Below are 20,575 nucleotides of genomic sequence, written 5' to 3'. Positions count from 1 at the left end.
TCATCTATGTATCTCATCCACGTACGTATGTTAGATCTGAATGGATTGACGTCATTGAGTACAAATGTTTCTTCATATGTTGACATAAAGATTATAGCTAGGTCCGGTGCAAATGCTGCCCCCATAGCCACCCCTTTGGTTTGGAGGTAGAAGAGATTTTGAACTATAAAGAAAAAACTGGAGAAACTTGCCAGAGACTTGAAATTATACGACAAGAAAAAGAGATATCCCTACCTCCAGGACGAATACTACCGACAGGACTCGCAGGGTAGATTTACCAATCGAGGTCGAGGTGCCTATAGAGGGAGAAGAAACTTTACTACTTTCTCGGATTCGTCCTATAGCTCGGGGGAAGACTCTGAGCAGGCCGGCCCTAGCGGATCCTACCGATACCAGGAAGCATACGGCCCCACCTACCAACCCAATTCTCCTTTTTTAGGACAGGGTGGATGGAGACCCCCCCGAGGCAGAGGCAACAACTGGAACAGGGGATCAGGAAGAGGACAACAGAACTCGAGAGAGGAATGGGATACAGGCAGAGGAAGAGGGACGAAACAGGTGAACTTCACCCCCCAAGAAGAACACGGGGAGAGATCGACCCGCAGAAAGAACTACAGGTGGTAAAATCTATCCCATCTCCTGTGATCAACATTTCAAAATATACTCTGAAAGAGGATGAAATGAGAGCACTCAATCGCGGTTTATCATTCGTGCCTACCGCCCTACCGAACATCTTCACCACATTGGTCGAACTTGCCAGCTTCTTTCGAAAAATTAGACTCAGATACTTTTTTAAAGACAGACCAATCCAGCGCCCATCATCGACAACAGGTCTTAGGATCCCATCAACGTTTGTCCCCCCAACCCACACCATGACCCAACGCATCCTTGCATATGAAAGCCTTGTCACACGAGATGTCAGGAGGATCCTGGATGAGAGGAAATTCATCAAGTACAATATTAGCAAGGCAGAAAAACTGGCCCTAAAATCCCTGAAAGAGAACAAATCGGTGGTGGTAAAACCCGCAGACAAGGGGGGTGCCATTGTAATACAGGACGTGGACAATTACAAGAATGAAATCCTCAGGCAATTAGGTGATGGTATCAGCTATAGAAGACTGCCTGGTGACCCCTCAAAAGAACTGGCAGCCGAAATACTAAGAACCACCCAAGAGGGTTTGGACCAAGGCTTCTTATCCGACCAAGAGTTCGGATTTTTGAACCAAAAAGACCCACGACTGCCGACTATTTACACTCTGCCAAAGGTGCATAAAGATTTGAATCAACCACCAGGAAGACCGATAGTCTCCGGCTGTGGCTCCATATTGGAACCCCTATGTAAATACATAGACTTCTTCCTCAAACCTTTAGCTGAAGACACTGCAACCTATATCCGGGATACCACACACACAATCAACTTAGTGGACGGATCCCCTTTTGACTCGAGACAAGAGCTACTAGCAACCTGTGACATTGTGTCGCTTTATACCAGCATACCTCAAGATGAGGCATTAGTTGTGGCTACACTGGCACTGAACAAAAGAGAGGCCCCTACTCGGGTCCCTACTGCTTTTATCATCTCACTCCTCAGAATCGCGATGATGAAAAAAATGTTCATGTTTCAAAATCTCTTCTACCTCCAAACCAAAGGGGTGGCTATGGGGGCAGCATTTGCACCGGACCTAGCTATAATCTTTATGTCAACATATGAAGAAACATTTGTACTCAATGACGTCAATCCATTCAGATCTAACATACGTACGTGGATGAGATACATAGATGACATCCTTCTGATTTGGACCGGCACTGAGAAGGAAATTCAAGACTTTTTTGTTTGGTTGAATAGAAGATCGCACGATATCCAATTCACCATCCAATATGACAAAACAGCTGTCAATCTCTTGGACATTTCCATCATTGCTGAGGAAGGTACATTACACACTACCCTATTCAGGAAGCCGACCGAGAGGAATTCGTTACTCCAATACTCCAGCCATCATCCACGAGGTCTGAGGGACAATCTACCTTTCGGGCAATTCCTGCGAATACGCCGGAATTGTAGTAAAAAAGAGGACTACATGGAACAGTCGGAAATCCTCAAAGTACGCCTGATGGAACGCGGTTACCCCAAACGCCTAACCACAAAAGCCAGAAAAAGAGCATGGGTTAACCATCGAGACATCCTGTTACAACCTAATGAACAAAGAAGGAGAATGGAAGAACGCCTGATTTGTGTAACGACTTTTTCCACCCAGAGCAATTCTATAAAGAAAGTCATTAATAAACATTGGAACCTGATCTCCGAAGACCTGGACAGCAAAGACCTACCACTGCACTCCTTTAAAAAGGCCAAAAATATACGGGACCATGTGGTTTGTTCACTTCTTGAAACCACTAAAGAACCCACTATTACTTCAATGTGGAATCTCCCACCTATTGTGGGACATTACAGATGTGGCTCCTGCAAAGCCTGCCCTGCAACCATACAGACTAGAGAGTTTGTTCACAAACAAGTGAAAGTCATCCTTAAATCTCATACCAACTGCAATACCACTAATGTGATATACTGCATCATATGCCCATGTGATCTACCTTACATTGGACAAACACAGCAACGTGCAAAGGTCAGATTCCTACAACACTGTAGTAGAATTAAATGCAAGGTACCTGGCGCCCCAATGGTAGAACATTGTATCGAAAAAAATCACGCACCTGACAGTCTGAGATGGGTCATTTTGGAACAGGTCACACTGGGCCCTAGGGGTGGGAGCCTAATCCCTATCCTGAATGTAAGGGAACTGAAATGGATCAATTCCTTCGACTCTGTAAAAAATGGCCTGAATGAGTCAGAGAATACATTTGTCCAACTTGCTAATTTGTAACTCCCAACCTGTTTTCCAAACATCACTTCACACAACCAGCATATGATTGTGCCGGTGTGGTGCATTTAACCGCCATGTTGGCAGGTTCATGCCGATCACCCTTTTTTGTCATACTGCCCACGTTAATCTGCATAGTGTATAATGCTGTATTTGGGTGTAATCTTTAAGCAGTTAAACCGCTGTGTGAGCAGGTTCCTGCTGATACCTATCTGATTACTGACTCTAATCCGTGTCTTTTAAATGTCTGCCAATGTTTTAGCATTCTTCTAGGCTTTCTAAATTTGTCATTATCATTTCATGTGGTATTTTTTCCTCTCCGTGACAATCGGCCGAGATGCTCCGCCTTTTGTAAATCTAGACAAACAACACGCATATCTGTTTACCAGGTCTGTTGCCTGGTTACCCGGTCGGAGTCCTTTCTCAATCTCTAAGAGCCGCGTATTTAAGGCTCACCACGCCCCCTTCCAGGACACTTCCTGGTTACGGGAGACGCTCTTTCACCACGAGACGCCCCGGCAAGCATTGAGCAGCCCTGCGCTAACGGGTAAGCCGTTTCCCTTCACATTAAATCGGTAACCGTCCGTTCCTTAGGACGCTTTACTTAAAGTCACTACGGCCCCCTCCTTTTTTTCCCCAGACACGGACTGAAAGTTTTTTCAGCGTGACTTCACCCCAGGCATTCCCCCGGACTCTGGAGACGCCTGCCTCCTGAGAAACCATTGACGAGTCAACTTTGATGACTCTGGGTAAGTTCATCTATACGCCCAACGCTACTTATTCAGCGACATGCTTATCCTTAGATAATTAATTATAAACTATCTACCGTATCTTCCCTGCAGATACATATTTCTGACACGAGCCCGGCAGCCCTCCATCCAATTATTAATTAATGAGGCAATACAGATAATCATGGGTAAGCTCTTTTGTCATATCGAACTCGTTTATTGAGAGACGTGTGTTCCCATCTAACCTGAAATTCTTCTAAAAACTGTCCCCGTGTCTCTCCTTCAGAAACGGATTTTTGACACTCGCTCAGCCGTCCTGTTTGACCCTAGAGGCATCTCCAGAGCCTAGTACATTACAGTTAATCTTACCCACAAGGTAGGATTATTGAGCCTTTATAAATACCATCAATGTCAAAGAGGTACCCGTGTTTTCGGGACGCTCTAAAATTAAAAAAATTTCATTCCTGACACAGATTGACCTCTCCAACTAGCAGCTCCGCCTGGGATGCCCATTATCTCTATTTCACTGGGATATTAATGAGTAGCAATCTGATCACCCCCTGACCTGCATTTTTCAGCAGGTAAAGTCCTTATAGATACATTTGTCCTCATGTGTAGCCCTCAGTGTATTTTCTTTTTAACTATGTTCCCGGGCGGTACCCTCCGCTACGGTCCAGATAGGGATTAATTGCCCTGTGATGATTAATTTCTGATCCTCATTTTCTGTTCAACCCTAGGAGGTTTGCCCAACCCCCACCCCCGCTTGTCCTGAAGAAGACCCGCACTGTAAGGTTCAATCACCCTACGATCAATTGGGTCGAAACGTAGACTGTTCATCTACCCTTCATCAACTCCTATCACCGGCGCGATTTGTACGGCTTCATAGGAGCTTGAACCTTTTTTGAAAAAATTCCCAGTTTTTTCTGTTACTGCATAAGACCCTGATTGGATAGGGATCTTTTGAATTCATACCAGAATCTTTAATGTATAGTTTTTCTGTTTCTAATGAATGAAAAGTGAGTCACATCTTTCTTGTAAACTTTACCTCCCTCCCCTTTCCTCCCTTTCTCTATTTGGGCACATGAATCAATTTACAATTACGTGTATATTTTGCTCTTTATTGAATAACTTCAACTATGATGAAAAGAATGCATGGTGAATAAAACACTGCATTTCAACTACATCTTGGATTGATTACTTTCTGTTTAAATTGTTTAAAAATATTTTTGACTTTCCCCATCTCTTACCTACTCCTTGTTTGTTGGGGACCCCTCTTTTCTACAATACCTATATACCCAGGTCCCTTTGACTATTTGGGTCCAACCCTGTTCTGTAATATACTTGGGATTGAATGGGCATCAGTCCTAGTGACTTCATTGAGACCCCTGTAGGCAACACAAAACCTCATCTCTCTCTTACCACCCTGGGTGTGAGGCTTTGGTACCAAGATCACTAGACTAGCCCAAGGGCTATCTGGGGGTTCAATAACTCCCAAATCCAATGTTTTCTGGACTTTTGTCCTGATACAGTCCCTGACATGATCAGGTTGCCTGTAAATCTTATTTTTAACAGGCAGACTGTCCACTTCATGAGTGCACGAGGTACTCTGACTTGGAGTCAGTGAAAACATGTTCCTAAACTGATTGAGCACCTGTCTGCAATCAGCTTGTTGCTGGGAAGTGAGGCTGCCTGCCAAAGCTACACCGTCAATTGACCCATCATCCGGGTTCTGTGAGAGCAGGTCAGGGAGAGGGTCACTCTCCTCCTCCTGTCCCTCATCAGTAGCCATGAGCAAGCCCATGTCTGCCCTGTCAACACAAGGTTTCAATCTGTTGACATGAAGCACCTTATGGGGGCTCCTGAGAGTTCCTAGGTCTACCAGATAGGTAACCTCTCCATCCAGCAGGGATTGTATAAACTGAGAGGTCAGAGATAATTGTCACGGTGAGCTGCAGAAATTCTCTCTTCAGCCACTAACTCCATCCAGTTATGGCAGACTCACTCATGTCGCCACAAAGTAGGTGCTACAGACTATGGCAGGCTGCTGGTTGGACTGGTGAATTAAAATCACCATCAGACTCGCAAAGCAGATCTAAGTAATCTTTATACCCTGGCATGCTTGCGCATACACACTTGTGTCATGGCCGGAGACATCAGCGCTTTGACTGGGGGCAGTCACAGCACCCTCCGGCATGCACTGAGGATGGCTGGGCCCTCAGGCAGTGCAGCCGTGGAAAGCTGAAAGTCTGGTGTCCCGGCCTAGTTGTTTGCTAATGCTGTAATGTCTTGACACTTACTTTCAGTGAACGCCTTTACGTCCGGTCCGCCAGTCTGAGCAGCTCCGCGGTCCAGGACTACTATGCCAGCCAGCGAGAGCTGCATTTCGAGACAGGACCGGCTGCTGGATTTTACCACAGCACCGCAAGCTTATCATAGTAGCCTGGCCTGGCCTAGCCGCTGCAATGCTGGTAATGGTCTCTCCTGTTGGCAAACTTGCACGGCGTCAGGCTCGGCAGCAGGCGCCACTGATCCATCCTGGGGGATGGATCCGGCGGTCGCGGCGGGTTCATGGATGATTGATTTTAATTTGCCACCATACGCGGCACTGCCAGCAGCGCTGCTATAATTTTCCATAGCCTAGGCCAGCCTGCCTCCCACGGACTTAACTGAAGCCCGAGTCAGCAGCAGGACGTAACGTCATGCGGGCCGATGCCTATGACGTTGGTAAAAATGTAATGCCACGCCCAGGGGAATCATAACGTCATCTCCATTGATACATTGTAGCACCAGCAGCTTCTAGCTCAGCCATCCCCCAAGAAGCCCAGTGCAGTGAGGGGGTACACCATGGCGCACTGCCAGCCATTCCAGCTCCAGCTTAGTGCATTCAGGAAGCAACCCTACCGGCTTGACAATCCGGGCGCTATCAGCCTATTATGCGTGACAATGCATTTCAGAGAGGTGATGCAGAACACCACAATGAAATGCGTGAGCGTCATACCTGATGCGTGATACTTGGCAGGCATATGACCCTTGTAAGCAGGCATATATGTTCATAGAGGTAAATGTAAGCAATGTATTTTATCATAATTCAGGATGTCTGTGGTAGTTTCATGAAAGGTTCAAGTAAATGTCAAACCACAATAAGAGCGGGAGATAGGATAGGGCTCCTTCATCTCTAAATAGAAGGGCCTGTCTGCATTCCAGTATTAGGCTATTTTTTGTAGTAAATTAAAGGAATTGCATTGCAGGAGAGCATTCATGGTTACTCTATGTGCACAATTTCAAGTTAGTTCAAGTTAATTTTATTGTTTTAGTTAATTAAAACTATAACAATTTTCCAGAAAGAACACTGGTACATTACATTACATTACAGTCTGAAAAAGAGTTTTCGTCATATCATACAGCTTATTCTTATTAGGCTAAAATTTAAAAAAAAACAGATGTACAAGAGAAACAGGGTTAAGACTTTTACCAACTCAGGAGTTGCTTAAAACAAAGTAATGGGTCCAGTTTATCACATGTTTATGCAAAATAAGCAAGCATTATAATTTGAGGAAGCTACAGCCACTTTCGTCAGATCATGCCGGTTATTCGTATTAGCCTAAGATTTTAAAATAAACAGATGTGGAAGATAGAACAGGATTAGAACTTGTTGGCAACTCCGCAGATGCTTTAAACAAAGTGGTGGGCTTAATTTATCACATATTTGTACAAAGTAAGCAAGTATTATAATTTGTGAAAGCTACCATCCACCAAGCAGTCTATCTGATGTGTCTTGTTGTGCGTTTCCTATCGCGAGGCGAGATGTTTTTATCCATCCTATCGCTATACGTGATAAAAATGCAGCATTGAGTACAATATGAATACATTCATAATCTAGTTGGGTGTTTTTAGATCCCATTGCTGAACATAGTGTAGTACAAGCAAACTGCATACTAAAGGTTAAAGAATGGAGGAGTATTTTATAAGTATTTTCATTAGACATAATAAATACTGGTTGTGGTGCGTTATAAGTTCTTTCTTAAAATAGCAACTAAACATGATAAAGTGCAAGACTTGGTGCATTCACGGAGTAAGTTCAAAAGGCCTGGTGACTATGGCTTCGCTCCGCCTTCGCCTTGCTATAGCTGAAAAGTGAACTACTATGGTGGAGTTATCTGACACCTGGTTCTTCATAAGCGGCTATTTCCAGGAACTTAACAAATTTACAAATTAATTATGGGTCGCCGGGGTTAAAGCTTGCGATATGGCTTCCCTGCACGTTCGTATGTTTCTGTCATTGATGCCCAGTTAGGCTTGGAACTTCATTAGAGTTTACAGTATTTTGTTTCCTCAGACAGGGAAACAGGCCTGGGAGTTTGTGCGTTGCACTTCTATATCTACCGTTATGTACCAGAAATAGGGATATATACCCTCATATCTTTCTGTCTGTGTTGATGATGGAGGGTGTGGTCTTCATACAAGAGTTTGGAGCCACTTATGTAGGAGATACGTTCTATGTTTTAGACTGTTGGGTTACACCAACTGTACATAGGTCTTTGTCAGGGATCCATCCATCCTGCCTCCACCTCCCTAGCTCCCATCCCAGACCACACGCCAAACATTCTATTACATCATTCACTCTCAGCATTCCAGACAGCAGCTCAGACATACACAGAATGGGAACACACAAGATACTACAAACCTACTTTTAACCCCTTGTATGCTGATGACGGAACCGCTCCGTCATCAGCTGCGGTGGCGCTGTGCTGATGACGGAGCGGTTCCGTCATGGCCCGCCCGCCGCTCATGCACGACGTGAATTCCGCGCCTGCGCTGAGCGTTCTATTGAGCAGGCGGGGCCATGACGGAACCGCTCCGTCATAAGCACAGCGCAACCGACGCTGGTGACGGAGCGGTTCCGTCACCAGCATGCGCCCGCCGCTCTTCCGCCCCGCCCCCTTAGCACTGCGGCGGAATAGCCGCCGCAGTGAAGGGCTTAAATGGAAACAGTAAAACAAAGAACAGCCATTCCCTTGCATATGAAAGTACAAGTTCAGTCACTCAAAATCACTCAAACTCCAACATGTCTAGATTACACATTCAGAGCACAACAACCTGTTAAACTCTCCAATACCTATGCAGAGACATAAAGGCAATAGGAGTCAGAGAAAGTCTACTACTGGTCGAGACATAAGGCTCCCCACTCCTCATGCTAAACAAAGAAACAAGACAACAACTAGGATGTGACTACCAATGCACAATGTTCCAAGACAGGCTAGTCTTGCATCCTCCCTTGATATGAGGCCCTACCCCAATTGTCTGCACACTCACAATGATGCTTCACACATTTATGCACACAGGACATGTAATGGATGTTTTCCAAGGCACCCCTGTGGGAACCCCAAAGACACTACACCAGACAACGAGAAAACTCGTAATCTGGTGGGTGGCCAGTGGTCAAATTTGGCAGTGCTGGAGAGGGGAGGTGGCATGCTGCCATGCTCCCGCACCATCAAACTCGTAATCGGGCCCTTAATTAGGGCTGCGCACCCTCAAATCCACCAACTAATGGCGTCAAGTCAAGCTGTTGGTAGAAGGAGCCCAGGAAAGAGGGTGGGAAGGTGGGCAGCTGTCAAGGACTAGTAACCACCTGGGAGCAGCTATAAAGTTAAGTGATGTGTCGCTGTCTATGGTACTAAGCTGAAGGGTGATGTTATGGAGATAATGTTATAAGTACAGCCTTGTGGTGACAGTACTGTTGAGAGAGTGGAAAATCCCCTTTTTCAATACATTCAGCAGTGACATAAGGAAAAGAGTTGGTGAGTGCGCTGTAGGATTTTTCAATTAAATTGACCTTTGGACAGGCTAGTTAATTCATGCTATGGAGGGTCCTGTGTTCATTCCACATTTTTTATGGCACCCAGCTCGGAGTGAACAGTGGACATGCTAGCACTGTGGTCAAGGTGATGGACACAAGTATTGTAACAAACGCAGCGCCAGGCAAAAGGGGACTTTCCTCTCTGGGGGGAGGCAGTCAGTGCTGGAAGAAATAGTTCTGGTGTTTGGGGAAATAGCAGTGCAACTCGATTGTGAGAGCCTCGCCAGTGACATCATCCTGTGAGGCACTGCTTCTACCTGTAATCTCTCACTGTGGTGTCAGTTTGTACATCCAGCCTTGTCCGCTGTGATATTCAGATTCAATCACTTCAAAAAGTGTATTTCTTTAACATGTGGATCCGTTAAATATTAATACATCAGATTATATCCCTGCATCGCGTGGTATTTATTAAAAGTGATCGTTTTAAAACATGCGCTTAGAAACATGGGGCCTTATTTATGAAGGCCTTGCGCCACCGGTGCGTGTCTTTTTTCCATTTTAAAAGTCACGTAAAAGTGGCGCAAGTCCTTCATAAATAAGGCCCATGCATTCTTGGGCCTGGCTAGGGCACCGCCATCTGTTTATCCGGCTCTGCTTGTAAACTCATCTGGGGCGACGTGTGAGTCTGCTGCGGCGGCGGCCTCTGCGCCGTCACGGATGAAACCTGAGGCAGCGTTTGAGGTACCTTATTCTACACCGGTGTGGCGGCGAAAGCGAGAAGCCCCCACCTCCGAGCCCCTCACTCTCGTGGGAGCAGGCCGTAGGTAGCCGGTGCCCCCCTTTTCATAAGCGTCACTCCCGTGGGGCAGGCGGTAGCCGGTGACCCTTATTTCAGAAACGTTTGAGTGCAAGCAGGGCGATTTTATATACATATATATAAATCCAACAATAAGCCCATTCACTGTCGACGCAAGCCGTCCAGCGCCGGGTTCAGCAGCTCCCTCCGTACACTGCAGCGCGCCTTACCTGTCCGCCCTCAAAGAGTCCAAGTTGTTCAGATAAAAAAGTTTTCAGAAAGTATCCAATGATGCTACCAGGGTGCACAAGATCAAGGGTGCGGCCCGTGAGTGCCAAGTGTCCACATTCGCCGCCGCGGCCTGCGGACGAGAGGCCTCCCCGGGGCTCGGTGGGACCCGTGTGGCGGCTGGCGCTCTGTGCTCGGGTCTGCTGCCCACCTCCCCCCCAGGGGGCGTAGTGAGCGGACGTCACATGCCGAGGTTTCTATAAATGTGACCTGGCTCTCGCAAGCGAACTCAAGGCTACTTGGCAGTGAGGTGTGAGCAACCTGAGCCCAGCTCCTAGCACGGAGGGGCGGGGGAGGAGGCGCTGCACGCGGAGGGAGTAGCGCTTCGAGCTGATGTTGGCAACAAGCCACAGGAGGGTGTTGGGGCACCCTCACTTGGGAGCAGGGAAGAAGGTGGTGGACAGAGGTAGGTGTTAACCAATGCGCTGCGCACCAGGGCTGGCAGGGAGCGAGGGGGGGGGGGGGATTTGGGGGTGGATGCTTAGTGTATAGAAGCAGTAGTACTGCAGCATTAAATAGCGCTAACTATCCCTACGTGGGTCACTGAAGCGCTTGCCTACTTGGGCAATATGCTGCACCATGTAGAGTGTGTGGTTGGAAGGGTTTTCTCTGTGTTTTGAACCTGTGTGGGAAGGGGTTCCATGTCCTGCGTGATGACCACAGAGGGTGCGGCGATGGCGCTATGGGACTCGGTGCTTAGAAGTATGGTGGCTGAAGGAGTGTGAGCTAACGGCGCTCAGTTACCTCACTAGCTTACCAAACAAAGCGACCTGGGCGGGTGAAAAGCTGGATATATACATCAGGGTGTGTTTTTCATTTGGCCCAGCAACAATTTTAAGGTTAATTTGTTTTTATATTCAGCTGTTTCGAGTGGTGCTTACACAAAAGCACCTTTTTACACTTCCTGGACTGTCTTATTCAGTTCAACACCAATTGAATACATTGTAAATTCAACATTGACCAACAGTGTCACCTCCTGTGTCAATGCGAATTCATTGGAATCAAACAAGAAACGTTGAACACAACAGAATATTTCAATCGACAAAGTGGTCGCTGGGGTGAGAGAGGAACAGGACAGTTTCCCGAAACAAACCCCTCTAGAGTTTCATCACTAATGATGCGAGGGTTGAGAGCTAGAATAATGTAGATCAAAAAATAAATAAGTACATCCATTATGTACTCAAAGTGCAATCTAAGCAGTGAATAAAATAGGGTCAGCATCACCGATACACACATTTGTCACGTATTCACGTATACATAGCAGGACAGTAAGAAACACACTCGAGGACACAGCACAAGTATTTCTCTTTGGTCAATGCTAAGTGGGAGTAACAGTGTGACCTGATCCTCTGCATGCACTGTAATTAGGCTGTACTGTTTTCAGGTTTTATTCCTTTGTAGATCTCAGTGTTGTTTTCTCAGTGTTCCAAACCTTTTTAAATCAGTGCTTACACACTTCTATACCAAAGTTACATTGTGCTGGCCCCTTCAGAAACAAAGAAAGTAAGAAAGAAAGGTAGACAAGCATTGGCACAGCCAATAGGTCTCGCCTTTGGGACCTTATAAGTGTTCAGCCATGTAGCACATTATCCTGCGGGCTGTTCCACCGGGGATATTATTACTATTTTTGCAGTTCACAAAGCCATCTTCATCCAAAAAGATAATGTGCAATTGCTTGGCATGGCTGCTATTCCCCTTTTGGGAAATGGTAGCAGAAATTAATAATCTACATCACAGCATGTATCTATAGAACTCATAAAAGGTACAAAGTGTCTTGTAGGAAGGGGGAGTCTCTAGTTGGCGCAGTGTAGCACCAGCGACAAGCAGGGACTCTCTCTTCCTCGTCAGGGCTGAGGGTTACCTTCCAGACAACCTCTGCTTACCCTCTAGGTAGAGTGGCTTAAGCAGTCTTAGGCTAATCTTTGGGGCACATAGGGTTAAACATTTGCAATATCACACCATCACAACCAACCCACCACACAAGGACACCAAACTGTATTTGTAAAAATATATATCTTTATATAAATTTCAAGCAGGCTTGTAAATACAGTCTTGATTCAATGCGAAAACGGTTCCAGTATACTTTCAATCAGGTTGCCACAGTTCTTATCTTTAGCAATAATCAGTTCGTGATTCAGAACAGTTCTTGTTCAGCGTGAATCCCCCGCATGGGGATTCTGGGCTCCTTACGGTACTTTTCTCGGTCCTGGCGGTCTACCAGGATTCCTCCAGCGGTCCGCTGGTCTCTCTGCGCGGTAGGGCGCGGTTGGCGAGGGAGAGAGAGCGGGGGCCCTGGGAGCGCTCCGCTCGCAGCTCCGAGGGCTGGGCGAGGCAGCGGGAAGGAAACAGTACCTTGCGGGAGAGTTGATGGGGCGCAGGTCAATGCGGCAGTCCGCGTCGCGTTGTCTTCCGTCCGGTGCTTGGAGCGAGCAGCAGCTCGACTCTGGCTCGTGGGTCGACGTTGCTTTGCGGGCCGGGTTGCACGGGGCCGGCGCCTCCGGGTGTCCTGATCAGGAGAGCGCACTTTGGGGACAGCGCTCCTCGGCGCAGGCCTCTATCAATCCAGGCGACGTTCAGGCACCCCACGCAACAGCTGTTTCTCGGACAGCGGCGGCGCGTTCATGGGTACAAGGCACGAAGGGGGCCAGCAGGCACCGGGCGCCACCTCTCTTCACGTTGCGAGCTGCAGCTCGGGTCAGTCACTGTGCTCGGATCAGCTGGGCCGATCTTTACGGTGCTTCTGGGCCAAGCAGGCGGCGGTCACTTTGTTTAGAGGGAGGACAGCTCCCAGAGCGTTGCTGAAGAGCGCGATGGTCACAGCGCTCTCCGCTTTTCCTGGAGAGGCCTGCAGAGGAGAGACAGCGTCTCGCAGTGGTTCCTCTGTCAGGGGGTAGCGCCCACTGGTCCTGGGGCGCTGGTCAGGGGGCAAGTTCACAAGCAAGCCCTTGGAGATCTCTCAGCAGAGTTTGGCACAAAGTCTTACAAAGCAAAAGTCCTCTTGTAGTCTTTTCTTTTCCTCTCCTTCTGCAGCAAGGCACCAGACACAGGCAAGAGTCAGCACTCCTCCTTGTCCTTCCAGGTCCTTCTCGTCGGGCAGAGTTCCTTCTGTAGCACAAACAGGATCTAATTTACAAGGAGCAAGGCTCCTTCTTTTATACTGCATTTCTTTTGTTCTTACAGGCCAGGGGGGCCTTTGCATAGCCACTTTCAGTCCTTGAGTCCCTTGTTGGGTGCAATCCGGCTTCTGCTTTCAGTGTGAGGGGCAGGCACATCAGACGCTCCACAGGAGGTGGAGCCAGCATTGTGGGGACGGGGGCAGCCAGAAGTACCTTGTTGATGGGGCTTCGCCCTTCCTGGGCCAGGTGCCGGCTGAGTCATCAGTCGCTCCCCAGGAGGGTGGAGCCAGCATTGTGGTGGCAGAGCACAGCTAGATTTCGAGTCAAGAGCCACTCCTACCTCCCACTAAGGTGTAATCTGCGCATTCACCACCTGTCATCCCCCAGCCCTGTCACTCACACATCCCAGATAGTCAGATACACATACCAGTAGAGGCGGGCTGAAATGGTTAGGCAAGCAAATGCTAACTTTCTAAAAGTAGCATTTGCAAACCCAGGATACTAAAATAAACTTTACTAAAAGAAATATTTTATCATCCTGAGTTCAGGCATACTAAACATGACTCTCTACCATGCTCCCTGAGCCTGCTGGGATTATAGAGTGTAATAATTCCAGCAGCCCATTCTGGCCTAAAGGAAGCAGGTAGCCTTACAATAGTGAAATACGAATTTAGTTGTAATTCACTACTAGGACATGCCACACACATCAGGGCTTGTCCTACCTTACACTCCCAATGCACCCTGCCCTCAGGCCTACCATAGGGGTGACTAATATGAAGTCAAGGGAAGGTTCAGGGGCTGGCAAGTGGGTGCACTTGCCCAGCCAGCATGACAGTACGAGACTGCACGCGGGTTCTGCGATGGCAGTCCCCAGACACATCTTAAGGCTGCTTCTGTGGGTGGCGCAACCAGCGCTGCAGGCCCACTAGCAGTATTGGCATTCACAAGCCCTGGCACTCCTAGTGCACTTTACTAGGGACTAACAGTAAATCCAATGAACCAATCATGGACATCAATCACATGTACAATTCACAGTCGGGAGCACTTGCACTGCGGCACGGGTTGGCCGTGGCGCCGTGCCCTGAGTAGCGGAAAACCAGCAAAACATCGGAGGCACACCAGAAAAAAGTGGAAGGGAAACTCACGCCAAGGTGCCAGGTCTAACACGTCTGAAAAGCTGATCCACTTGCATCAATTCAGTTGCACCACGGAGAGAGTCATGGCAATATTTTTTTATTATAATACTTTCAGAATGAGGAATTGTGCGCAGTTGCAATGTTGTGGAACTAAGGTGTGATGGGAAGAAGGGTAGACATGTGCACAACTTGTTTTTACTTATTTACGTTACACAAATTAACAATTTTAGGGAAATGATATAAAAGTGATTTGCCACTTATTTATACAATTTGCATACAATTTGCAAGTGAACAATTGCACCCAGGACCTCTCATTTGAGCCGCTGATGCCCCAAATTCTCAAGCGCGGCTGATCATAGTGATCCGAGAACTGTGTTGTGAGTGCGTCTTGTGCGTATTTCGGGCATGGCCATAAAGATAGTATAGAGGTTGCGTGCCCGTGTGACCCCGGTCGTGTGCGGCACATTCCCAAAAAGTCAGAAGACACAGGGTGAGGACTGGTGAAAGTGCGTTAGATTTCCTAGTAACATATAGCAAAGATTTAAAATCCGGCTATTGCGTGAGGTTAAAAAACGACAGAGAAATATACATGGTTCGAATGCCAAAAGTGATTTAAAGGGGAGCATAGGGGATGCGATTAGCCCATGTTAGCCCAAAGTGGGGGGGGGGGGGCGTGTTATATTAATAACAAGAGACGGGGTGAAAGCGCCTAAGAGTAGCATGTGTGTATTTGCAAAGTATCTGCCTTCAACGATCTATATTAAAACAAGCGGTGTTGGCAGTGTGCACAGTAACGTTTGTTCCTAGTGACAGCAAGGGCCGGGGTGACAACGCCCATGGGCCGCATGATGTGTGAACAAATGTATATCTGCCTATCGCGATCTGCGCTGTGAAGCGCGTTTCTAGTAAAACAGAAGAACCCAGATGAGAGCGCCCAAGAGCAGCGTGCAGTCGCTACTAAAAATACTGCCTAACGTGATTTACGAGGTGAGACGGGTTCAAAGTGCACTACAAACTCCGGGGTGAGAGGGCCCAAGTGCAGCTTACATATAACAAGTGACAGTGAAAGCGTTCGCGAAAGTGAAAGCAATTGCAATTGTAAAACAAACAAGCTGCGTACAGGGAGCAGCATTTTCGTTGCTATGACAACAAAAGCATCGCAAGATGGCGTCGGACTGTCCACAGTCCGTACGGACATGCACATTCTGTTTGCTATGGACAAATGGCGAGAGCAGCCATGTTTGTCCATGCAGACGCGTGCATGAAAGCCCTCGGCAGAATCAATTCCACAAGGTATTTTGCAATGGTAGATGCAGCGCATGACCTGCTTTCGCCAGTCGAGACCTACAAAATGACTCACTCTCTCTCACTTTCCTTCCTTTTAATGGAATTTAAATTTGAGATTGTGCCGGTGTTTATATGTTTACGCTGATGAGGGCTATTTCCCATTTGGTGGGATTTTATAAGTTATTATAGGTATAAGCACAAAACAGGATAGTCTGACTGTAATTAAACATATGACATTACTGGAACCTCCCTACAGTTAAATTCAGTGTCAAAGTTATAAAATAAGCCCTGGAACTCAATGTTTTGGTTCACAACAACACATCTTTGATTTTCCCAGTGGCCTCCCACCCAACTGTGGTGTGTATCATCATTGGCTGTACTTGCGTAATTGCTGGATGTACGAAGCGTACACATTCTGTACCTATTGCCTAGTAGACTGTGCTTATTAGAATACCACTCTAGTGAGAACAAGAGAGCATGCAGGAGCTGCCCCTTTAGTACTGGGGTATACATAGGCTTTCCTGGTTTCAGTTTCTATTTTTCGTAAATTCTGGTGGGGTTTTTTCAGTGTTTTCAATATCTTAAAAAACAGTTGTTATCAGTGGTTACACATTTTCGGGCCACTAAAAACAACAGAAAAAGTGTTTTTCCGGTGTTTATGGAATGTTTTGCTTTTATTATTGCTTGCTTTCTGCACTGAAAGAACATGGTATATAGACAGTGTATTTATAGTGTATATGAGGTTGCAAATTAATCTTATTGTAGTACACCATACAATACTTCTTCAGTGAGTCTTTGAGTCATGTGCGATCGCTCTTTCCTTCCCATGTAATCTTCTGTGAAAATCCCCTTTCAGAATTCATAGCCCCTTGGGCTGAGAACCATCAGCTAAGGGACACCGTTGGGATGACTCTTTCTTTGATGCCACATAAACAGACCCCCCAGGATATAGCGACATGAATTAGCAAATTTAGCGGCACAAAAAAGGAAATTTAGCAGCACAAATATGGAAATTTAGCGGCAATTTTGCGGCATTTTTTTGGGCCATTTTTCCTACAACAAACACAGATATCTTTGTTTTTGAGTTATTTAGCAACATGAAGCTATGAGACTCTATTGCTGCTGCTTTCTGTCCCGAAGGGAGACAAGAGAAGGCACGAGCGTACAGGAAATGTGCACGCGTACGGACAGGAGATGTGCTTACCATACGCATGTGCATCTCCTGTCCCCGGAGGCTGGCAGCGCCTTCAAACTGTTTTATGCAACAAGACTTCATGGGGTCATGTATTAGCCCATTTTATATCCTTACTAGGGAACCCTCGGATTTCAGATATTCCAAGTAGCTTACGTTCTAGTCATTGAAACATACAGATGTACTCAAAAAGTAAGCACATTGTGAACATCCACACAGAAAACACAAGGAGAGCAAAAAAATCATTGCTCCTGGATTTGAAGGTGGCCATCAGTGCAAAACCTAACTCAACAGCACCACAACAGCTAAAGGTTCTTGCGACTGTCCTTGATTGGCGGCTGCGGCGGCGACACTCAGTTCAGACTCACACTGCACTGAGCCCCCTGAATCTGTAAAAAAAAGAGGATCAGCGCCTGCTTATCCGCGTGGCACCAATTTCAGTGCATCAGCACTTAAACAAGCAATGTAACAAGGCACTTAGAGACCACCACACCGGACCTGCAGCGTTTCCCTGGTGGTAAGTGAGGATAGGCCTATCTATCGGTCAGAGCGACGAACTTCAGAACTAGTGAGCCAGCCTCAAATCTCGGCCTCGAAGCTCAACATCCTGTGACTCTGGGCAAAGCACTTAATCTCCCCTTGCCTGAAATGTAAAAAACAATGCATACTTGTGTAGTATAACTGGTGCTTATATCAAGCACTCCAATACTTTTATGTCAGGTTCATGCTGTATAAAAAAGCAAAAAAAGTGCCCAGTCAAGAAGGGTCAAACACTGCTAGAGAGTGAAGCCTGTTTGGGACGGTTTAATGTGGTCAGCGCAAGAAAGGTTTCACGTAGGGTTTGAATTTAATGATAAGGCTAGTACTGGTAAGGTGCCCGTAGCCAAACATGGTCTGGAAACGTTACACCCGAGACCGCCTGTCTGCGGTACCGGAAGTAGGTGCACTGGAGTGCATCTAAAATATAGGATGTGACAGACCCGTAGGTTATTGTCCTAGATTTAAGGTGTTTTGCGTAGTTGCATCTTTTTAAAGGTTCTCATTGCTCAAGGGGGGAGAAAGGCAACGCAAACTAAGGTGGGAGGGGCAGGAAGAAAGAGAACACAGACAGTGGGAGGGGGCAGGAAGAAAGTGAACACAGACAGTGGGAGGGGGCAGGAAGAAAGTGAACACAGACAGTGGGCAGGAAGAAAGGAACACACACTGCGGTGGATTGGGGGCGGTACTCCATAGTGCTTGGTCTGGAAAAACTCAGGATCGAAAATGAAACACGGCGGTTGGGGCTGACTATACTAATAGGAATGTATTACTACCCAACGGAACCCTTTTTTTTTATCGATCTCAGAATAAGGTTGAGCAAAATAACCGGGATTTCCTAAACCTATGCCTCGGTTTCCCTGCAGCTCTTGATGTGATCACCCCTGACAGCGAGGCGCTGTGCACCCCGTGATGCCAGAAATATATGCATGTGGCCGCAGTCTCAATTCATGGTTACTTTACACATGAACAGGGGACGGAGGGGGGTCATTTCACGGAGTGTTATTTCACGGAGTGTTGTGCCGATAAGATGCGCGAGGCACCTCCTTGTGCCTTTACAATCTCCGGAGTGGAAGCATCAGAGGTGTCCGTGTTTCCTGGTGTCGGTGGTGCCGACGCCGCAGGGCCTCTGAGATGGTCAAGTGCCCTTGAGCTGAGGTCGAGTGCGTCACGGCGTGACAGCGCCGTCTCAAAGCGTTCGGGGACCTTAAATAAGACTTTGAAGTACTAATGGCTGGCAAAACAGCAGATTTCACGGGCGTTTGGGCAAATATCGCGGGATTTGCGGCGTTCGGCTGATTTCGCAATTTTTTTGCAAATCGCGAAATCGCGATATCCTGGAGGGTCTGCATAAAGCACAAAATGATAAATACTTGCGTTTTAGTTCCTGTGCATAAGAAAACAGTGCACCAGAATAGACTAAAAAGTCAATAGCATCCCTCATTAACTCTGAAGATGTTAAAGATGCTTTCAGCATACCATCTAACAAGTGGCAAGGATCTCCTTCAGGGAATAAATTCAGCTCGGGTATCAATTTTGACAGGTCATCACACAACTTTTTTATTTACCTAGCTGAATCAATGCAAATACAAACAATATCACTCCAATCTTTGTTGAACTTGGAAAGAACCTTTTTTGCAGAGCATTACAACTGACACTGAGTTCAATGCTTTCCAAAAGTCTGGTGTCATGTTTTCACCACTATCCCAGATGTTTGCTGATATATATATACTTGTCCCTATACCTTGCATTGAATGTTTAAAGCCTGAGGTGTTGGCAATTCACCTACTATCAATACTGACCACTAGAAACTATGGTCTGATGTATTAAGGGTTTTTACCCATTCTCTGTGGGTAAATGTGATGACACATATTAGGAAAGATTTTTATGAAACCAGCCATTTTACCTATCAGTGAAAGAATCAAATGCAGCCAAAATATTAAATATGAGTTTGATATTTTCTGATTCTCTACAGTTTATAAAATGATTAAACTAGACCTAAAACATGAAACTAAACCCTGCATCTTTGGATCAAAGGCCACAAAACTGAAAAAAGTAAAAGGAAGAAGGAACAACATTTTAGTGGCATCCTTAAAGAACAAAACTCCAGCAGAATAATGTTAGCCAGTCTTCCTTTCTGCTAGCTTGTATAACAAAGTTACATTGTATTGATACCTTCAGTAAGAAAAAATTGACTCTTTCACTCTCTGTTTCCTTTGAATGGCATTTAGTTTGTGGTAGTGCAGGTGTTTTTTCAGTGTTTATATGTTTTCACCGGCAAGGGCTATTTATCTTTCAGTGGGGTTTTATCTTATAGGTTTGAACCTAAAACCCCACTGCCTAGGTATACAATACAGTACACATTCAAAGTGTGACCTTTGACCATACAGGAAGGGGCATAGCATCCATTGGTGCAGCAGGTGGAGTGTCAACACAGTCCAGAGGCTTGAGGAGCCCACTAAACCCTAATGTTTGTTGTGTTTTCAAAAGCCATCCAGGGGGCTCATTTCCTTATTTGCAATATGCCCCATGACACAGTGGCTATGCTACTGCGTACAGAGAACTTTTGTAAGTGAATTCATCAGTGGCAAACCGCAACAGTACTATTATCACACAAGAGTACTGCTACAACGTCGCAGAACTCTCCTACTCTCCAAAGACTCTGCTGACTCTATGAAGTGTACTGGAATTTGGGGTGAAAATGTTTACATTTTGTGATACGTAGGGTGTGAAAAAGAAATGGCACCAGAAGTGAATTGCCTATCTTCAAAAAAATTGGGAAAAACAGAAAGAACGCATCCCAATTACTGTTTGTC

General features: G+C 46.4%; 1 protein-coding gene across 1 annotated transcript in view; it reads right to left on the bottom strand.

Moving 5' to 3' along the window:
• Positions 1 to 20,575, bottom strand: part of LOC147712219 (uncharacterized) — a 97,787-nt gene that overhangs the window by 58,853 nt on the left and 18,359 nt on the right. The window contains exon 2 of the mRNA XM_086919600.1: positions 10,434 to 10,688. Within this exon, the coding sequence (XP_086775726.1) occupies positions 10,434 to 10,688 (255 nt within the window). The remainder of the gene's footprint in view (positions 1 to 10,433; positions 10,689 to 20,575) is intronic.

Source organism: Lissotriton vulgaris, chromosome 5 (assembly GCF_964263255.1).
Source record: "Lissotriton vulgaris chromosome 5, aLisVul1.2, whole genome shotgun sequence".
NCBI classification, from domain to species: domain Eukaryota; kingdom Metazoa; phylum Chordata; class Amphibia; order Caudata; family Salamandridae; genus Lissotriton; species Lissotriton vulgaris.
This window is presented reverse-complemented; position numbering and strand designations above follow the sequence as displayed.